The sequence below is a fragment of the Dermacentor albipictus genome, chromosome 4 (assembly GCF_038994185.2).
Source record: "Dermacentor albipictus isolate Rhodes 1998 colony chromosome 4, USDA_Dalb.pri_finalv2, whole genome shotgun sequence".
NCBI lineage: Eukaryota > Metazoa > Arthropoda > Arachnida > Ixodida > Ixodidae > Dermacentor > Dermacentor albipictus.
The window spans coordinates 157136522-157157121 of record NC_091824.1 but is presented as its reverse complement, the minus strand read 5'-3'; the positions used below and the strand labels follow the sequence as shown (position 1 = coordinate 157157121).

The 20600-nt window shown below is 44.7% G+C and overlaps 2 protein-coding genes across 3 annotated transcripts in view; one reads left to right on the top strand and one right to left on the bottom strand.

Annotated features, from left to right (window-relative positions):
• The window catches only part of Sbp2 (SECIS-binding protein 2), a 72647-nt gene extending 57122 nt beyond the window's left edge, over positions 1-15525 (bottom strand). Inside the window, exons 1-3 of the mRNA XM_065434142.2 lie at positions 14878-15525; positions 10326-10518; positions 9215-9332 (exon numbers count right to left, since the gene is read on the bottom strand). Of these exons, the coding sequence (XP_065290214.1) occupies positions 9215-9332; positions 10326-10518; positions 14878-15179 (613 nt within the window). The 5' untranslated portion in view covers positions 15180-15525. The remainder of the gene's footprint in view (positions 1-9214; positions 9333-10325; positions 10519-14877) is intronic.
• A 194-nt stretch (positions 15526-15719) lies between these two features.
• Positions 15720-20600, top strand: part of D12 (YEATS domain containing 2 homolog D12) — a 32684-nt gene continuing 27803 nt past the window's right edge. For both annotated transcript variants that reach the window (XM_065434140.2, XM_065434141.2), the window contains exons 1-4: positions 15720-16116; positions 17086-17183; positions 17977-18069; positions 18828-19055. In XM_065434140.2, the coding sequence (XP_065290212.1) occupies positions 16017-16116; positions 17086-17183; positions 17977-18069; positions 18828-19055 (519 nt within the window). In that variant the 5' untranslated portion in view covers positions 15720-16016. The remainder of the gene's footprint in view (positions 16117-17085; positions 17184-17976; positions 18070-18827; positions 19056-20600) is intronic.

The window sequence follows — 20600 nt, the reverse complement described above, 5'->3', positions numbered from 1 at the left end:
GTTCCTGATTTCACGTTTCTGTAACCCTTCTGTCTAGTAGTAGATTCATAAGCAAGCTTGGTCACCAAGCAGTCGCCAACGAATCAGAAAACGACTGTCAGCATATGTCAGGCCCGATCACTGACGGTGGCTACTTATACTCACTAACAGCAAGCTTCCGGTGACGACCCTGACAAAAATTAATTTTTGTAACTATTACTTCCTTAGGCCTAACTACTGCCATTACACAAGTCTGCATGGCCAGTGACCGAAACTTAGTTTGGTGCTAAGTTGATGAATATTTCTTTACAGCACCTAAATTGCACATGGAAGGCCAAGAATCACCTCAGAAATGACAAGAGGGAGAGCAATAACTTGATTAGTATCAAAATTGCTTACGAACGCCATATCTAAGACGTCACATGTGTGGATTGAGCACTAAAAATGGAGCGAGACACTGTGCAGCACTTGAAATTTTTATCTGCTAGAAATTGGTTCTAGGGAGTAGGTGCCAGAGCTTCTGAAATGTACAAATAATCAAGCAGGCCAAAATTATCTAATTTCTAGAGTTCCGGTTGTTTACTGTAGCAATAAAGTACCAATTCCCCTACAGCCAAAATAAACAATCAATCAATCAACATCAATCAACACAATCACTTACCACTTAAATGACAGACATCAGAATATGAAGATGGTTGTGCAGAAGTGCATCTTTAAAAACAATGTTATATTTCTCGAATGGTGTAAACTTGGTGGTCTCCTGCACAGCGGTATTGTAAGCAAACATCAAGTATGGCAAAATTTCATCCCATGTTTTGTGTTCCACAGTAATGTACATGGAGAGCATGTAGGCCAATGTTCTGTTTAGGTGCTCTGTTAAGCCATTAGTTTGGGGATGATAGGCTGTGGTCTTTCGGTGGTCAGTGTGCATTAGCGTGACGACTTGTTGCAATAACTCCACTGCACTGCGGTCAGTAATCAGTACAACGGATGCACCATGACGAAGCATGATGTTGTGGACAAAGAAGCTGGCGACTTTAGCAGCAGTTCCCCACGGCACAGCTTTCGTCTCCACATAGCAAGTTAAATCGTCAGTTGCCACGGTTATCCACTTGTTTTGCAAGGATGACGTGGGGTATACCCCAGAGCTAAGCCCAGCGAGGAGTTCGGCCGAGCTTACCCCTGTGCACGTACACACCAGCCGCCGTCTCCAGGGACTGCAGCCACAGCACGGTCTGTTACCCAAACGAACTAGAATAACGAACCAACCACATCCTGCCACTACTGCAGCATCGCACGTGGTCGTCAATCACAGAGGACGCCGACGACTGGCTTGACCATTTTGACTGGGTTACCAACCTCAACGACTGGACCCACGAGCGTAAGCTACGAGACGTGTACTTCACTCTTAAGATTCCGCGAAAACATGGTTTGCAAACCACGAGGCGACATTGACGTCATGGGAAGAATTTCGTCGGCAGTTCCTCGATGCCTTCGCCAGGGTGGACAGGAAGGAAAGGGCGGAGTTAGCAATGGAGGCGAGAATTCAAGGCCCGAAGGAGCGAGTGCTGGCATATGTAGAAGACATGAATCGGCTCTTCAGACGTACAGACCCTTCTATGACTGAAACAAAGAAGGTGCGCCATGCAATGCGCGGCGTCAAAGAGGAAATCTTGGCGTTAAAGAGGAAATCTTTGCTGGCCTCATTTGAAACCCGCTGACGGCAGTTGCAGAGTTCCATGACGAAGCCACTACCATGGAAAAGGCACTTCAACCGCAGGCCAGGCAATACAACCGCGACACCGTGATTTCACGGGAGCTCTCTGCAGTTACCCTCAGTAACGACATCAGCGCCTTGTGAGAACTCATCAGGGCTGTCATCAAGGAGGAATTGCAGAAGATACAGACGACCGCTGCCCCTATAGGACAACTTTCCATTGCGGAAATGGCGCGCGCCGAGGTCCGACAGGCCATCCATGTCCCTGGACTGTACGATGCACCACAGCAGGGACCGCGTGCTGAAATGAATTACAGTCGAACCCGGCTATATCGAACTCGCAAAAAAAAACGCCTATCAGTTCGATATAGAGCATAATTCGATATAAGCCTGCTAAATAATTGGATGTCATAAAAGCACATACCATTTATGAAATCACTTTATTGATGAAACTAGCTTCGTTTCGCACGAAATGGTTCTGCATTTTCTTCTGCTTGGGCAATTTAGCTGCGTGCGAGGCACGCACTTCCCCACGTTGTCTAAGGAGTCAGAGCAGCTGAGGCCGCAACATTCCGCATTCGCGCAGAAGCACCGGACTAGTGCGAGCGCACCAATCACTTCGGAGGATGTGGGCCAAAGACGGTCGTTGCTTTCCTTGTTGCGCCCATTTTCACTTGTGCTCGGCACGATGTCGGCAATGTAGTCTTCGTTTCCGGGCTCTCCTGTGGTCGCGACACCATCATTTGCGCTCACAAACTCGTCCACCGTTGATTCGTCAACAGCTTCTGGAAATTCTGACAGCTCGCTCTAAACTTCGGCAACAATGACAACGGCTTCATCGCATTAATCAGAATTTACAGTCATCACCGAGCACGCGGAAGTCGGCACGGCTGAAGCTATTTTGGATGAACCACTCGTACACGGCCGTGCGTACGCGTCGGGCGCCACGGGCACTACGGGCACCGGTTCACGAGTTAGGCCGCTTTAGCCCTAATTTCCCCCTTCAAGATCGTGCCAAGAGTGCACCTCGGAATCTTGTACGTTGCGGGGACATCCGACTTGTCACCGCGTTCGACCCGGTTTATGATTTCGAGCTTCACGACGAAAGGCGAATTCTGCCGCTTCATCACAGCAACACTGCAGGAGAAGGCGCACACAATGAATCAGATAAGCAGCGAGACAACTCGCACTTTCGCCATCTTGCACGACGAGGGCACAAGAGCCTCTGATTGGCTGTCTGAGCAAGCGCTGCGGGCGGGCGGGCCAGGATCATTTTTTGTAGGGGGGTGTCGCAGCTCCAAGGTAGCGCGGTCACGTAGGGAGAGCAGTTGGATGGAGCCGCGCCACCGGGTTTTCCCTTCACCGCGAGGGAAAGCCAACTTCCGGGGGCACTTTCCGCCGCTTGACGTTCAATATATCCGGAGTCGCTACTAGTTTTGTTCGATGTATGCGTAATTTTTGCAATATATACTCATTGTAACTATACCGTGTCCAGAAATTGTTCGATATATGGAATAATTCGATGTAAACGGGTTCGATATAGTCGGGTTCAACTGTACGCTGAAGCAGTATGCCGTCCACCACACTTAAGTGCGTACAGCATGATATAGCCCACACCTCCACCAGGAATGTCATCCAGCTAGTACAAGCTAAAATAGTTCACCAGTGACAGATTGGCAAAAAATGTCTGCTTTTAGCAATGGCTGATCTTGGCGCAACCACGAACTTCCTTGTTCTTGCCTCAAGGGGCCAGAGTCATCATGTGCCAACCTATTTCGCGTCAACATATGTAGAGGTGACCGAATATTAAATTTTTCAAATACGAATTGAATATAAATAGTACTGAATATTGAATAGAATAGACCCACACAAGCATACATATTTATAACAGGAATATTTATTTTCGTATAATTAGGTACCAAGCTTGTACAGGTAAGTGAAAAACAACACAGCCCATTCCCACTGACAATCAGCATCAGCTTTAAACAGAAAATCACTAATTGTTAATACACAAACAGCCTCCATACATCTTTAGAGCCCGATTACAAACAAGTTGTTCAAGAATCAATGGCTGCTATATGACTAGCTTTCCAAAAACGACAAATTAATGGTTGTTAAAAAAGATCAAAGGCTGCTGAAAAACTTGTGTGCTGAAGACCCATAGAAAAGGGCCCATTCCAAGAAAGACATCAGTGGTTATACATTTGAACCCATTTATAACAATATTCAAGTGCCACGAAAATACCATTGTTATAACCAATAATTATAACCATATTACATGAAAAAATCAAAATCGCAGGATGGTAGAGCGGATGTCAGAAAACTATAACGGCGGGGAGGCCAGTGCCCCTCCCTACCACCTTGCTCCATCCGGGTGCTTATTGTGTTCACTCTTGCTTCCTGGGCACTCCAATCGCATGCAACAAGCCGCGGCTGTCAGTGTTAAAGAATGGCACTGCTATAACAACTGCAAAGAGGGGTCACGGGTGGCAAGCGATATGCGAGCACCGCCGAGGCATCGCTTTGGTGGCCCCCAAAGGGGCCTTCTAAATATTGCGAAAAAGCTGCCGCAGCAGCCTGTCAGCTTGAGAAATCCAGAAGAAACATTGGGGCGAGATCCCCACAAGCCTCTCACCACATGCTTCTCACTGGTTTGCACAAGAAAACCCTATGTGCATCAGCCCTGATTGCTTACGCGTAGCTCGCCGATATCCTTCTCCAAGGAAAATGAGCACGCGGCAGCTGTTGCAGCTGCATCCCCATCGTGCAACAGCTCAAATTTTTCATTTTCTCTTTGTCTCTTCGAGAGTATTGCATTTCACTACCTTTCGGCTCAGATAACCGGCAGCCAGACTTCCATCGTTATAACCAATAATGTGTCATGAGGGCATTGCAGCAAGCGGGCTATTTTACTATAGAAAACATACAAAAGTTGATGGTGCAGCAGCTTCACTGTTATAACCGATATACTGTTAAAACCGGTGTCGTTATAAGTGGGTTCGACTGTAGCGTAAGAGATTAAACTGCTACATGACTAGACTGCAAGAAATACTGAATCTGCTTTTTGCGAGCTCCAAGTGCACATGCACTGTACCACAGTGGCAAGCGCCGTAACGTTTCGTAGGGCATCAACAATTCGTGGAGCAGACGACGTGTGCATGGAATAGCAGGAGTAGTGTGCAGCGTAGTTGATGCGGACGCAAACTCCTATGGGGGGGGGGGGGGGGCAGTGCCGACAACACAGTATTTGCACTAGTGCTCTTGTATAAATTCCAGCTGTTCACAACAATATTCAGATAATATGTGGTATGCTCCACTGCAGGCCAACGCGACACCGATGCAAACAAGAAGTCGATATGACACCGACAGCAACATAGGCAGACTAGTTGGCAGACCATGTCAATGGGTTTGTGACTATTTAGGACAGTCGAGAAGCGAGGACGATTGGTTCTAACAGAAAATCGGTTCCAAAACCCAGCACAACAGCACACCCGGCTCGTTGCCCACGTATGTCAATCGCCCATTTAAATGGCACACACAACGGACACGCACCCGGGCACATTCATGCGCAATTTGCATGCAGTGCAAGTGTGCTGATGGTAGCAAAGCCCCTATCCGTAAACGCTAGTTCGCTTCTGCAGTGTCTACTTCTACCTTTTCTTGGTAAAAAGGCCCAACATGCACTTCGATGCGTGCAAGACACACCACGATCTTGTATCTGTGCAACGCAGGCTTTCAGGGTTAGCACTGCAAGGACCATTTCGCAGTGCAAGCGACTAGCAACATTCGTGAGCGAAAAATAAGCCACCTTTGCGCAGTCGACACAGTCTTGTAGCAGTAAATTGACAAGTTCTGGCTTTTCATAACCTCGGGAAACTGTCACGGACGTGCAGATATCTCGGAAGATAAGCCTCCGATAGTCATATTTCGAATTTCCCTTCGAAGTCTGTTCGAGTTTGATATATACAACATCAACTGGATATCTATTTCAGTGTATCTACACTTTTGTTCTCATTATAAGTATTTACGCAAGCCTATCTGCATTCATGAATAAACAATGCATATGGAAAAATGTTTTTCACTGTATGGTCATTCTAAGAAAATTGCTGTAACTTTTTCAATATAGGTCACTTTAAAGATTTTAAATCTGCAATAAACAATATCGACACTCGGGGGTTGCATTTGGTGAAAAATGGTGACCATCAAAGGGTAGAGCGCCACTCAAGTACTTTTAAGTATTCCTCTCTCTAGTCAGATCTGCACAGTAACACAAAGCTAGCGAACTTCGAGGTACTTCCACCATTCGCTCTATAATTCTAGAAGCATATTTTCTCATCTCTCCGAGCTTGCTCAGTCTCAGTTTTTAAAGTGCTGTAAACGCGCCTTTTTGTACGCATGGTTGCACCACATGGAGAGCACATCCGCAGATGGGACGGGGGCTCGCCGACTTTGTTGACCCCTACCATGGCAATTCTCAGTTCAAATATTAGCACCGTAGCGCAAGGCCACCATCGCATGTTTCTGTCGTCCGTCGTATGTTTATAGAACAGGTTTCTCTTTTTCTTCTTTTTTTTTTCTGTTTTACCCTCACACAGCAGTGCTATCGCAGAAGTGTGCATGTCAAAACAAAATAATGTAAACGATATATCATGAAAATAGGATTGTGAGGACCATATTAAGAGTGCATTTGCAATTATCAGTGTCATTTTTTTCCCTTCTTAATGACCAAGAATGAATCATTGGGTTTGTTTTATAATAGCTGAGGAAAAAAGAAACAAGACCCTTGGGATGGCTCACCTCCGGAAAAAAACTCTGCATTCAAAGGGTTCAAGAGCTATGGTCGCTATGGTCAATAATGAACTATAAGAGCAATTTTTATTGTCCTATTGTGTACATTCAACGCAGATCTAACAGTGGAAAATGCATCAACTCAGCTGATATATGCTATGCCTAACCTCCGCTGAGCGAAATTGAGTTCGGCTCAAACTTAATGTGGCCGGCTGAAGCAAGTGTTCAAGTTCGTGTACTTTAACTTCCAAAGCATGTTTGCATTTATAATGAGCACGACTAAACATGAATACAAGTGTAGGCATTCTGGCAATCACGTTACAGTACAATGTATTCGTTCAGTGGCCCATTGCATGGTGATGGGTTTTGTTGGTGTAGCTGCACAAAAGCCTGTCATCGCACATCAACTCACAGTTGTCAGTCGCACTGGAGTCATTATCGGCTTTGATCTCCTGCCTAGGAAGCATCCAGTGACAAAACAAAAATTACAAGAATGACTGACAAATGCACAAAAACAACTCGGCTCACTTCTTGCAGCGCACTCCTCTCTGCATCCAGTGGCGCCCCGACGCCGTACATTTTGGTTCTTGCAGTGACCACTTGGGTGGCACCACAGTGCAGTGCAAAAGACGAATTACACACTACAAGCAAAAACCATGTAGGCTAATGCCGCGAAACCTAAATCACTGCTTGCATTACACATTTTCTTTCAGCATTGCTTTAAAAGCTTTTGCACTTGTTTCCCTTCTGATAATTTGGGATATTTCGTTAAGTAGACAGAAAACAGTAACCCTACTACAAGAGTCAGTTATTGCAAAATATTTGGCTAGTTTACATTTTCGAAAGTACCAAATAGTTCATTTTCAACTATAAATAGCCAGCGTAATATTGAATTCGAACTTCGAATATTCACCCACCCCTAGTTATTTGTGACCCTTAAGCTCATTACTGGCAAGAACAAACCCAACTGGAAAAAATCCTTTGTATAGGTTAGCCGCCCCCTCCATCTGGCATTGACTGAGCTCCATCTGGTGCAGTTTTTTCTGAACATGGATGTTGCAGTATTGACAATTGGCCACACTGGTGCACAATTCTTACTGGTGAAATTTGATTGAACCCAGATACTACATAGAACTCAAAGAGGATAAGAAAATAGTGTGATATGTAGATACAAAAAATTGCACTTTATTATGCAGATTATTTTCATAACTCAGACCCCTATTTTCACAGTGACAGTTGGACTGTTCAATAGAGGCAATAAATCTATGCATGAGTATGTTACACAGGTAGAGCTGTAGATTTTGTTGATATGCACATACTGTAGACCTTAAGCGAAATTCCATAAGCAGACTTCCCAACAAATCAGAATGGCCCTAACTATGAAGGCTGTGATCATGCTGGAACCAGCATCAAAGCTGGCACCATGAGCTGGCACAACAGCTTTTTTGCGTTCCTAGCCCAATGTCCACCATACCTTGAGCAGGCCAAGTATGCTGTGTGGCGAAACACAGTTGTAGAATTCGGCATAAAATCAATATACTTCTCAAACCCAAAGACAGCTCAGGCTTTTGAAGTCTGTCCGTATTATCGACTAGTATGTCACAAACAAGAAAAACCTATTTCTTGTTTAACTATACCACAGCTAGATGCGGACAGCCGCATCTCCATTTACATTCACAAAGTAACAAAAACAGCTTTTCTTCTAGACGGCCACATCTCCATTTATATGGAGGAAGTAACAAAAACAGCTTTTCTTATGATGAAGGTGTAACAGTGTGGTAGGTTGGCATGTTGATGCTAAATTCCAAATTCTATCAATTAGCTATATTTCAAACATGCTTCACAGGTGCTTTTCATTGTCTATTACGACACAAATGTCTAGCTCAAATTAGTAAACATTCCCCGAAGTGACAGCAAAAGCACTATCCCCAAATCACTCCCATACAGTCTAACATAGGCAACATTATTTATCTGGGATTACTGTTATATATGATCACTTCAGAGTTAACTTTGAGAAAGATTGAAAGCAATCTGCACTACAATGTAAAAAAAGGTCGCACCAGGCTACAGTCACCAACTGATAATTTGGACTCAACGGGGACCGCCAAAACATCCGAATAATCAGGAGTCCGAAAAACTAGATTCCCCTTAAATTAAGTGACTTCATATCACAAGTGGCCAAAAAAAGGTGTGCTATATTTTCGGACAGGCACTGTCGGGGATACCTTTAATTTTGCACGGCTAATGCAAGATGCATCGGCGTCTACGAGTGACGCCATTTTTAGCACGGTGCCAAGCATGCTATCTTATCACAGTGTGGAAACGCTGCCACCCATCAACGTTTCCAGTGGTAGTCACACAAAGTGTGAGTATCTTCCCAAGTGATGGCCCGAGAAAACGACCCAAAAGAAATGTGCCGCTTAAAGTCTAAGTCTTCTTTCTTGCGAGCTCTGCATTCTTTCGAGTGACCTCCTAAATATATGCAATTGCATCAACTCCTGTAGTCTTCAGTGCCTGTAGAAGAAAGTACTCCAACACTGTATTGCATGCAGCTTTGCTAATACAAGACAGAGGAAAATACCAGGCACACCATGCTAAATAAAGAAATTGCATGCAAGATTGATGACAATTATTGTTTGGAGCCTAAACCCCAAACAGTGTGAACATCTTTTAGAGTATATAGTAACGAAAACACACACACACAGGCACACAAATAAAGAGCACGCTTACTAGCATCCCTATGTGGAGCACTCTCTCTCCTGCGTCCACTTCTACTTTTTTTTTTATTTCTTCTGGCATTTTGAACCATGGGCTGCTGTAGCTGCTGCTGCAAGGGCTGCTGCTGTGCCTGAAAACAGGGATGCAAAAATCAAAACCCAAGAGAGACACCTTATAGCAGGTGTAAGCCGAGACTACAAAGCTGACACTTTCTGAAACTCAAGCGGGAGAGAAAGGATAGCAAAGGAATGTGGCTGTAGCTGATGCAGGCCCACTATTATCACAGCTTCTAACATGCTGCTGGCAGAATCTTAACTTTAATATTTTCTCATTCACGTAAAAGGCATGCAGAGCACTTGACAAGACATGTTTTCAGAATAGATATGTGTGCTGGCACATTTTTATGTGTTGCCACAGTATGAGTACCAATTATCCTAATTTTGTAAGCTCAATGATGATGAATTATTGAACAAAAAAAGGATGTCCCTAATTCAAATCCAATGTGCCGACCACTCAGCAAATTCAGGCACTGTAAAAGGACGTGCATGCTACTACAAACGTGGCATGTGTACATGTTGAGGCAAAGAACCCATGAACCTGTTTTTTTTTTTTACTTTATGTGGCGCATCACAATTGTCCGTTAGGCCTCAGGACTACAGGCAACACAGGTTCACATAAAGCACCTAGATTTAGCTTTGTGGTTATCTTTAGGTTCAAGGCACTACTTGAGCCATACCAGTCGAGTGCAGAGACTGGCCCCACTGCCATTTTTGTTGGCAAAAAATTTCATAGTACTTCACACATGCTTCTGAAGCTTTATTTACTTGTGGTGTCATACACAGATCTGCGAGGGAAGGCCTATGCAAGTGTATTTCAAGTGAACTGCTTCTTAGAGTTATTCCAACAACAAATTCAAACATGCCTGTCATATTGCATGACTGACATGATTGTACAGTTTGCTATCTGTATTCTATCTATGCACAATCACTTTTCACATCTTCAGAACTGCACTAACTGCTTCACTAGTGACCAGCCTGTCTTGTGGACAAAGGTGACCCACAGGTACATTGAAATGTAAATTCAGTCAAACCCTCTGCCAGGACAAGCCAAGTTAACTGCTCACCCCAGAAGTAGCTGCAGTGGCAGGAGCCACTATGGCAGTAACAGGTGGTTCGTCAGCCACTGACGGCATGCTCTCCTCCATAGGGCAGCAGACACCCATGGGTGGTGTGGGCTGGTACAGACATTGGTACTGCATGGTGTAGAAGGGCATCGCTGGTGTTGGCACGTACGAGGCATAGTATCCAGGCAGGCCCCTGCACATTGGCACAACATAACGGCTTGCTTGCAAACAAATGCTGAGGCAGGGGAGAAAGAAGAAACAGTTCAACTCACAAGTGGCTGCCTTCTGCAGATGTTGCATCTGTTAAAAACATTTGGATGAGTGAATGACTGTGTTTACCTCTCATAACAATGCCGGGGCTAGGAAAGATACCAGCTGTGGATTATATTGAACTTCGCGAAGTACTGTCTTTTAACATGCACACAAAGATAGGTAAACAAGCATTTTTGCATTCTGCCCTTACTGCACAGCTGCGAAATCGAATCCGCTTCCTCACACACAGGGTCAGAATGCCTTTGAGACAGCATCAGTCCTATTGTAAAGGCAGCATTCTTCATTGACATAGGCAGGAATGGAAAAAAAGTCAGCACAAAGGACTCACAGCTATGAATTGCAACATTCTAGCATGCTTCTGTTAGCAGCTTTGGGATCACCAACATTTCTCCTCAGTGCACCTTGACATGCAGTGATCCCTAAATAAATCCAGCATGCATGCAATGCTCTGTATAATATATTACTTACAGAAGTCTGCTCATACTGCAAACATATCACTGCCTATTATATGAAAAAAAAATTCCCATTAGTTTTATCATATATTTAGTTATACTTAGCCCAAATCTGCTCTGCTCTTGCCATTAAAGGGCAACTCCAAAATTTTTTTTTTTAAAGATATTAGGATATAGTCATTTTCAAATGGCACTGACAGTCCTGCCACCAGTAGGCTGGTTCAATTTGCTTAGAAAGTCATCAATATCCAATAAACGAGGTATCAAACCGAAACAGGTGGCTGCATCGTGTGACGTCTACGATGACGTCAGATCCTACACTACCACAACAATGAAAACACACAGAATGCGTACTAAATATGCAGTACACGTGGTGTGAACGCCAAGAACTAATGCTCACGATGTCTTCCGATGACACGGAGAACTTTTCCAGCTCTTTCAAACTACACAGCAGCGATTTCAAGGATTATTCCAGCAACAGTATGAGCGCTGAAGGATTGCCATTTGCTTTTGACCCACCACTACCGCGCGAGGCAGATGCCCCAAGCTCAATGCATTGTGCTGCAGCAAGACAGAGAGAAGCACCAGTTACCACATCAGTCAAAACGACGATTGTCGAAAGTCGTCGTGCAGAAAAAGGAACCAGCTTCATCCTTTCTGGGCGAGGTGGCGGTGTAGCCTCCAATGTCACAAACATAGGGGAGCCAGTAAAAAAGTGATACGTTCATGGGCATGAGTCGGGAACACGCAAGCAATCTTTAAAATTTATTTTCAAGAAAACTAAATGACTCGCAGTCATATAGTTTGACCCAGATAATCAGAGTGCAGGAGAGAACATAAATTCGAAATTTTATCAAGGTCAGTGGACACTGAAAAATGGCCGGAGTTGCCCTTTAGCAGCAGCCATCGACTCACTCCTGCATTAATTTATAGTGCCCAAGAAGCGAATGGCAAACCATTTGTGCCTGTGAATGTCAATAATCAACAAAGCACTTCAGTTGCACTGCGTAAACCCCGCGCATGCTTTATACTGCATAACAATTAGACATGAGCAATATTTTAGGGACTGCCACGACAACTACCCTCATTTTCAATGACCGCACAAGATTACCCTTTAATTTGTGGCTTGCCATTTGCTATTAGACTCTTTAGAGACAGGCCATAGCAAACATCAAACACTTGCAACTATGTTAATTATTATACAGTGTAACCTGCCACAGTGGCATTCCAAGCGGCACAACCACATTCCAACGGTCGTAGAATGCAAAAGCGCTTGTGTACAGCAGTTTGCACGCCCATTAAAAAGCGCTGGATGGTTAAAATTAAGCCAGAACGTTTCACTACATCTCTGATAGCTACTCTGTTGCTTTTGGAAACCTCCTCAACCATTGCTTCAGTATTTTCTTCCTAACCTTCGCTTCAAAATATCAGCTGCATTTTGTAACGTAATGCTGTATTTTTATATAGCTTCATACCCATCTAACTTTTTAAAAACTCCTGCACTATTTCCTGATTAGCATGCATTCAAAGCCAGGGGGAAAACAAGGAAAGCATGCCACACACAGCCTGGGTGTACATGTGCATTACACAAATGATGCACACAGCTACACAATGCAAGTCTCAATTTCTGGCTGCAGGCTTAGGTAGTGATGTTTTGCTTGTTCATGTGTCCTCACAGTCAACAAAACTTTGTCTGCTCTTGTGCAGTGGTGCCAAAAATTTGGCACGCTTGTCAGTATAAGTTAGTCCTTTTGCCTCCAGCATCTTATCAGAAAGAGAAAAGTATTTCTTCTCAATCACTTCAGAGCCCAAAGAAAGAATGAGCCACACTTTGCACTATAAAAAAAAAAAAATGAACCTCTGAGTTCTGTCCTGTAATTCAACTGTCTGCTTGTTAAGACAAACTAATGTTTTGACATACTCTCAGGAGACTTTCTTTAGCGTACTAAAATTATCAGAAAATGAACATGCCCTTTCGCACATAAAGGAACAAGGGAACTTCAACTTGATTTTATCTGATTACATTTGTAACATGCTTCAAGCTTCAGCAGATCAGCTCAATACAAGCCTTTCACACATTGTACAAGTGCCAAGGCTGGCATTTACTCACCACTCGAGTGTGCAACATGTTATGCAATTAACTTTGCTACATGTGACGGGGTCAGGATTCCTTCATTCAAAAGTGCTAAAACATGCTAAATTTACACCTTTAATACTGATCAAGCGTTATGCTTTAAAAAGATTATTCGCACAAGCAGTGAAAACAAGGTTGTCAAAAATACTGCTGGAACTAATTTTCTTAATATAGGGCTGCGCTGCTTTTTCAAGCAGAACTGAAAAGTTCCAGAGCTGCTTTTCATTTATAGAGACAAAAAGGCTGATTAAATACATCATATCATGAGTGGCATTTTATCGTAGACATGTTACAAGATCTCAAGCATGTTATCAATTTCTACACTTTAAAATTTGGAACACTGGTCGACATAGCAAACTTTTGTACTATGGTAACGTTAGAATGCTGGCACTGTAAAGTGTATCATTGGTTATTTTTCACTTCGTCAGTGCAGATGAATTGTGTTTTCATTACCTTTGTGTACCCTCCCAGTGTTGAGGCTATGCTCAATGCCCCACACAGGCTCATATTCTTGTGAGAAGAGCCAGAAATTTATTTATTTATCCAGAAGTGACGACCTATGCAGAATGTTGGAATAAGACAGTAGCCCACTTTAAGCTTCCATCCTTTAAACAACAGTGCAAATCATTACATATCTCACATCTACTCAAACGGTGTTCGCGCACCTTCAAGCGCCTTAGCGGGCTTTTCTCTTTGAGGACAAATAAGTGTACAACTGTGCTTGCACGCACTGTCAACATTATCACGTGTTAACTTGTCCGACACATCTACGTCAACAGTAGGCATGGTGCGGGCTCAGATAGGTTTCGCAACTTTAGCGGTCTGAACGATAATGCGCGGCGCGTGGACAGAAAACTACGCCTCTGTGCGGCCGACGAGCGACGATTCGGTTCAAGTTGCGATCGTGGTGCAGCAAACCACGATTGCAACTTGAACCGAATCCTCGCTCGTCGGCCGCACAGAGGCACAGGTGCAGCAACATAGGATTTAGGAAAACGTCGCTTCCTTATCAGCTACAGTTACGACACACGACGAGCACTTGCCTCCGCTGCCGTCGCATACAAGTGGCCGACAACGCGCACATTTCCTGGCTCTGAAAGCGTATACCCAAAAAAGACTTTCCGGGGTTTTTTTTTGTTGTTGTTTAGCGGGATGCGGTTCAAATTGTCAACTGTGATGCCACCGCACAATACCTATCATCCCACCACGCAATGAATTGACAGGGGAGAGAGGCGATAGCAAGCGAAGCGCGGGATGTATCAGCATGCGCGCCGTGAATTATGCGCCGCGATGGATAGCATCCGCCACATTTTGGGAAGTCGCCATGCGCTTCGGAAACGCCACGTTGCTCACGTGAAAGGAGACGCGAGCGAAGTTATGTCGCACGTTGGCGATTCAAACAAGCAAGCTTTTTTTTTTTTTTTGTACGCAATGAAGGGCAACCGCAAAAGGGAAAAAAAAAGGCGGGTGAATCCCCCATGAGCACAACGAAACGACCCACCAAAGCGCGGGCGCTGCACGCGTGCCATTGCCCTCTATCACGCTGGCGTTTCAGCGTGAATCCACAACTCGCGAAAGAAAAGCGAGGGTGAGGGTGGAGAAAAAAAATTATAGTTCGGGGAAAGGTCGTACCGACACAGAAGTCGCGCGCGACTCGGCCGCGCAAGGGTCGCTGATGCGAAGAGACGCTTACGTGACGTAGATGGTTTGAACATTGGGAGGCAGTGGCGGTGCGTATGACATGTCGCTGTCGGCCACCGTCGCTGCGGCTGGGGCCGTCGCGGCAGCAGCGAAGGGAGTTTGTGGAGTGGCCGCCGCCACGACGGGCACAGAGAAGTTCTTGGGCACGAAGGGTGATGCGTTGGGAGACAGCGTAGATCTCTGGGCAACGGGAACAGAGGGTTGCAACGGCACGCACGGGTCCGCCGCAGCTGCCGCAGGAGGCACGCCGAAAACCACCGTGCCCTGCGCACTCACGATTCCACTGCCGGACATGATTTGATGTGATGTTGTCGGGGGGACTTCGCCGATGAAGGGTCGTCGAACGGAAAAAGGGGGTGTTGGTGGGAGATTTGCAAGCGAGCACGATGGCGTAACTGCTAAGGATCACAGCGGCTCATGCCAGAGGGCTGCTAGGGAGAGGTTCGGCACTGGGGCGGAAAATTAAAGCAGCTTTTCACGCTAAGCAAGGCATTATCGGGGGGAAGAAAAAAAACGCGGACAACACAAAACAATTCACAAACACCGTGCGCACGAATAATGGTCGGCGCAGTGGCAAATTTTCTCCCGTAGCGCCCGCTGCGCCACCTACTCCCCGCGAGCTCCTCGCGAGGTACTCGAGCAACTATGGTCAAGCTAGCGCCAAGCGCGCGCACCTGATCAGCGCACAAGCTCAGTAATATTTAAGACCAGTATGTTCTGGCTATCTCAAATTGTTTGGCTAAAATTATGCAACATTATTTACTTCAATTGCCTACATTGTTTTTACTTGTTTGTTGCATCAGAGAAAGTGATCGCTTATGGTGCTTCATGCGCGTGTGTTTTAAACATGGCGGCGCCCATGATACAGTGTCAACTCCTTCCATTAACATAAGAAAGCGCTGCGTTTCTAGTGATATTGGTTGTTATACTGTGTTATAATCGACTTTCAGGCTACATGGAAAGAGAAAAATAAGCTTTTAATATACAGTTAATGAGTTTATGCAGCGTTTGTAGACGGTTCTCGCAGAGAGAACATAATCGAGGCGACCCCCCTCGATCCCTGAACAGGGGCAGTAATCACCTCTGTTTCATGTTTTATTTTTCTCATTCCTCGCCTCCTGTTATCGCAGTATGTCACAGGGGCAAAAGAGGGTCATCGATCAGGACCCAGACTATGAGTCTATTCCTTTTCAAACCCAGCAGAAGAGACTCAAGTTACACGAACAAGACGGTGAGTTGACCACCGACCGAAACGATGAGGCCGTAGCTGCCGTAGCTTAATTATGATACTGAAGGGGCTCTTTGAATTAGTTATAATAAAGAAAACACACACACAAGGTTGCGCTCGAAAGGTTGGCGTGATAGCTACCCTATTCTTATTTCAGTTCAACGCGAGCATAAGCAGCGTACATATGGTCGGAGCACTACGCCACCACACTGCTTGACTGAAAGGTCGCAACAAATAGTGGTACCATGCAGTAGCAAAGAAGCACTTTATTTTGTGTGAAAATGGTGTCATGTTGGCTGGAACGTCATCGGTTCAAGACGTGCGTAATACGCTACCATTGAGGTGTCAACTTCGCAAAGGACGCTTGTTACACATTCGCATTAAATTAAAGAGCAAGGTAAACTCCAGCCAAATTTTGTTTTAGTACTGTTGCCTCTGTCGCCAGATTTTGCGTTGTGATGAAAGACCGTGAGTTCGTGCGTTGGCATACCTGCTAAAGCCCGTTCGCGGATACATAGAATGTAGAGCAGCAGACAACATTGATGCAGAGCTTCCCTGAAAACCCCGACTGCATAGCTGAAATCTCATGCCTTAAGCTTCAAGCATAGGGGTAGAAGTTTCTAATTGCGTGACGCGGCAAACTGTCTACCATATAGCAGTGTGGTAAAGGAGGGGAGCACTAGCTGCATATATATATTCGCTGAGTAAGGTTTCTACTAAAAGGCAGCTTTCATTTGCTTCGTTTTCTTAGTCATGTGCCCTTAATATTACCATAGTCCTTTGATATATTACCAATACAGTAGAACTGCACAAAGAAAGCACAGTGATGGGTCTCTTGTTCAACCTTTCCTTTTACATTATGTGCCGTGCCTTACCTAAAATGTTCATCATTTTTGATAATCTGCAGGCCCTTTGCATTGCATGCCGAGATGCATGCAGCCATGTCAACCATTTGTCTTTTCACTTCCACAGCCAAGGATGCTGCTGTCAAGAAAATTGAGAAGATCGTCCGAAATCAATTCTGTGACGAAATCTCAGCCCGAGAGGCCGAACTGGACCTCATCAACAAGGTTTGAATTTTCTGGTACACAGCAGCTAGTGTGACAGTTCCCGCTGTTGGCGCTGTTGTAGTCTTTCCACTCCAGGTTATTCACTCAATTTATTGTTGTTCTGTCAACTGTCATACCTTTTGCATACCACCTGCAGCTTCTCTTGCTTGGAACAAAGTCAAAACGTCGATGGAATGCATATGCTGTACTTGTGTTCATCTTTATTCATTCCTTGTCTTTCAGGCCTGTATTGCTTAATTAAGCACTGAATTGGAGCCCAAATTGCAGTTGGAGTTATGAGGTGCATTCTGCTATGTGGTAAACCCCTTCAGCACTCTGCATTTCTGTGGGGTGGAGAATTAGTGAATTCTAGACAGGGCGGTGATCTTGCCGAACAAGTTATCCACAGTTTTAGCACTGACAAACACAGTTTGTTCCTGATGCAATATGAGCACACACATGCTCTACATACGGCCATGGCAGTGGGGCATACGATAACTGAAGGATTTACAAGGAAGCACACTGCAGAGCCCATTGTACTAGAAACAAATTCAGTTTCTAGTATCCTGGTGTCTGTGTCTGTCAGTGCTAAAACAAGTACACTATGAATTCTAGAGATGCTTGGTATGAAACTTTTGTTTGTTCACACTCCACTGCCTGCACGCACGTACAGGAAGTCTAGGTTATCCTCCCCTACACACTGGTGCCAGTTATAGCACCCAACATTATTTACAAACATAAAAGAACACTTTTAGCAGTTTGTGACTTAATGCAGCAAGAAAAAAGGTAATATGCCCTGCCATTGGTGTTTCAGAGAATCTACCAGGCCCAGATGATGCTGGATCGTTTGCGTGTAGGCATCATCACCAAGTACTACGCCAGCGGTGGGCAGGCTGCTTCCGACAATGTGCGTATCTATTATTCGTTATCTTCTTTGTGATGTGACTACATCATATGAGCAGCTTGTGGTTTTATGTGTGCCCATAGAAGGCTGCCAGTAAAAACTGCAGTTTACGCCCTGGGTATAGAAAATCTAATTTGCCTGGAGAATGTAAAGATATGAGGGAAGAGCCTGACATCACTACTCTTTCATGTGGCTGTATTCATAATATTTGCAGCCACATTTGTAGCATCTTTAACAGTGTGGTACTCTCTTCACCACTGCACCAGCTGGTGCATCGGTGATGTGACATCATCATCATTTTCATGACACGTAGAGGCCCTAGGCCAAGAAGCTGTGCTAAATTTGCTGCGAGTTTTGAATTTCTCTCATTAAAAGATTTCTCAATTCATTGTTTGTTGAACCTTCGAGAAGTTAAGGCCTCGTACCAATCATACCAGTGATTACAGAGTCGGAAGTTACCTAATAAAGCAAAAATAATAGAAAACAATCATTTGTGTCGATACTCCTTAAATAATAGTACTTGTCTCTAGAGAAATGATTAATTGAATCTCATCTCGCATCATTGGGAGGTCAATTCATAATATACAAAGAAGCATATTACAAACTGCCACTTTGTTTAGTGAACAAAGCTTCCTGCAGAAGCTGCAACTTTTCTTTTATCCTTTAACCATGCCATTTTTTTATTGGTGTTCTGTTTCCTTGTGATTCACCTTGACTGTGCCTTTTCATGCTTCTTGCCTGTAAATGCACATCTTCCTTAGGGTGGAACGTCAATCCATGGTGGCTGGGAGGACAGCCAGCAGGCCCTGGCCAGTGTGCATCCGACTGTTCGCCAGTTCCTGGGGAAGGCACCACCCGCACACATGCGACCCACTAGCCAGTCAGACGAGAGCCATCACCACAACTATGCAGAATTGAGAGCATCACTCACTCTCATCACTGGGGACAGCATTGATGGAACAGGAGCTGCTTCCAGGCTTGATGCAGAGGCAAGTCTTGCACAGCAAAAAAAGTGTGTTTATATATAATCTGTATATCACTTCATGTTTTCAAAGAGTGAGTGTGCTGCATGATGTACAGATGTCCTCACTTCTGTCTAGAGCTGCTTAACAAAGTGAAGAAGGAGTAACAACACAGCAGTTTCTAGGTCCAAGGTACCAGGCTGAATACTGTGTGACCCAGGTGTCCCTGTGGCTTCCATTATCCACAAGCATTTTCTCTCAAACTGGCCAGCCATACACAGATACTGATTTATTTGCATTGCTGCACCAATTTGGCACTCTGCACAGAAGGGTGGACAACTTTGCATGTACATAAGTACCCAAAAAAGGGGAGGGCGGACCTCCACCGCTATAACAGTAGAGCACTGCGTGCTCCCATAGTCTATGGGTTTGCCTTCGACCAGTGACACATTGTCTCTTCTTTGGCTTTCATTTCATTTATCTTTTTCACAGATCTGAAGGGGGACATATATTATACCCTCACCTACAATTAACTAGATGCCTTATTCGTACAAAAGTGATGCATTGCCATTTTTGGGCTCCCTCTTTGTTGGCTTCCTGCAGTGGTTACTTCAGTTCCCTTAGTTACCCTGATCCCTCTCGCACATCACTCTTGGTGATGCTTCTCAGTTCTGCACAGCATAATTTTTGGGACAGTGTCTCATTCATGTTGCAAAAAGTGCTCTTTTTGCAATTTATCTATTCAGCACTACCAGCTGTAAATGCTTCTGTGGACTGTGTTGTTATCCATGGTGAAGAGCTCCCATGTCTCACTTTGTTAACGCACGTTTGGTCACCTAACGTGGTATTCATTTAAAGAGTCGGTGAGACCATCCAAGTTGGAGTGCACACTTTTGGTTGGGTTCATCAGCTCCCTTGGATAATCATCTCCTCTGTGCTAGTCTTGTCTCGCTAGTGCAGTCATACGCAGTTGTGAGCAATACGAAAAGGAAAAAGGATTCGATTTTGCATGCAGCTATGATTGCATGCAGTGTGTGAATTCCAACCTAACATCTTAGTAGTAGCATGTGACAAGTAGCTCTCCCATGAAACATTTAGCATCTGAGCACATTCATGCAGGACATATGTGTTTAACTGTTATGGCCTCTTGAAGACAATCTTAGTGTTCCTTTTCATATTGCTTGAGAGCATGCCACTGATTGTGGACATGCCTTTGCCCAAACTTCACACCTCTTCAGGACATTCTACAATATCACATGCATCTGTGAGGCTTTTTCGGCAGCTCTCTAAAATGCCCAACCTTCCCAATAAAATCTAGACTTATCAGGAATTATATTACACATCCTCTCGAAGTTCATGGAGGACACGAATTCACTATCGCTATAATTCCATAACCAACTTAAAACATATCACACGAGGGCATACAAGGAAGCAATGCCAGCATCATTTAATATGGCTGACCAGGCCTCTGTGCATACGACAAACTCGTTGACGCTCCTTGGATGTTTTAATGTGTCGCATTGTAGGCGGTAATGATGTGCTTTACACGCCATGCTTGTTTGCAAAACTTAT